Here is an 888-nt window from a genome sequence, read left to right on the forward strand (position 1 = left end):
TCTTCTTGCCGAAACCCTCGGCTCAATTGATCAAATAGTACATCCCCAGCAACTGGCCACAGTCTGCAGCCCAGTGCGCTCCCATACACCGTCACCAAAACCTACTGTGACTTCCCCCCTTGTCACCGTGCCACACGCAGCCAAAGCAAAGCAGAATGACACGGGTGATAAGCTCTGCGTGCTCTAACACACCCTGATTTAGCTCCACACACTTTTGAGGCACTAAATAAGTCTCAGTGAAATAATGTCCTGCATGGGCCAAGTGAGTTTCCTGATGAGATGCGCATAGAGGCTACAAGCCTGGGCCATTCCTCCGTGGTGCGAAAAGCTCTCTGGGTGTCTGCTGCGGGCTGGATGTCCCTTCACATGTCGGATTTAGCTGTGCAGCATTACTTGGTGGATCAGGTCAGTAACCTCTCTCTTCCTTATAGAGGCTCAGGCGCTGCTCCAGTTTGTCCATATAGCCCCGTTCAGCTCAATGGAGCCTTTGTGGGATGTTGAGACTTGTGATTAATTCTGCCAGTCTGGTGAAATATTTACCTCAGGCCTGGGTGCAGGTGCTCTTCTATGTGAGCCAGGAACATTGGAAACTGTGTCCCAAAGATAATCTGTAAATTATATAAAGCTAGTGTTGGTAATTGTGTTTATTATCAAAATTTATTTGTGCAAGATTCTATTAATAGACTACTAATAATGGGGGGAAAATAAAACAATTGTAATGGTGGTGGTGATATTATCATTATTATTGATAATATTATTAATGTTAATATTAATATCAATATTATTAATTATAAATTACATATTATTGATATTATTATTATTATTATTATTACAGAGGAAGTGCTACAATCAATTTAAAAATTTTCAATTAATTTCAATTCATCAATC

The 888-nt window shown here is 40.9% G+C and overlaps 1 protein-coding gene across 1 annotated transcript in view; it reads left to right on the forward strand.

Moving 5' to 3' along the window:
* The first annotated feature begins 348 nt into the window (after nt 1-348).
* Nucleotides 349-888, forward strand: part of nkx2.2a (NK2 homeobox 2a) — a 4377-nt gene continuing 3837 nt past the window's right edge. Inside the window, exon 1 of the mRNA XM_049597225.1 lies at nt 349-405. Within this exon, the coding sequence (XP_049453182.1) occupies nt 355-405 (51 nt within the window). The 5' untranslated portion in view covers nt 349-354. The remainder of the gene's footprint in view (nt 406-888) is intronic.

The sequence above is a fragment of the Epinephelus fuscoguttatus genome, linkage group LG14, assembly GCF_011397635.1.
Source record: "Epinephelus fuscoguttatus linkage group LG14, E.fuscoguttatus.final_Chr_v1".
NCBI classification, from domain to species: Eukaryota; Metazoa; Chordata; class Actinopteri; order Perciformes; family Serranidae; genus Epinephelus; species Epinephelus fuscoguttatus.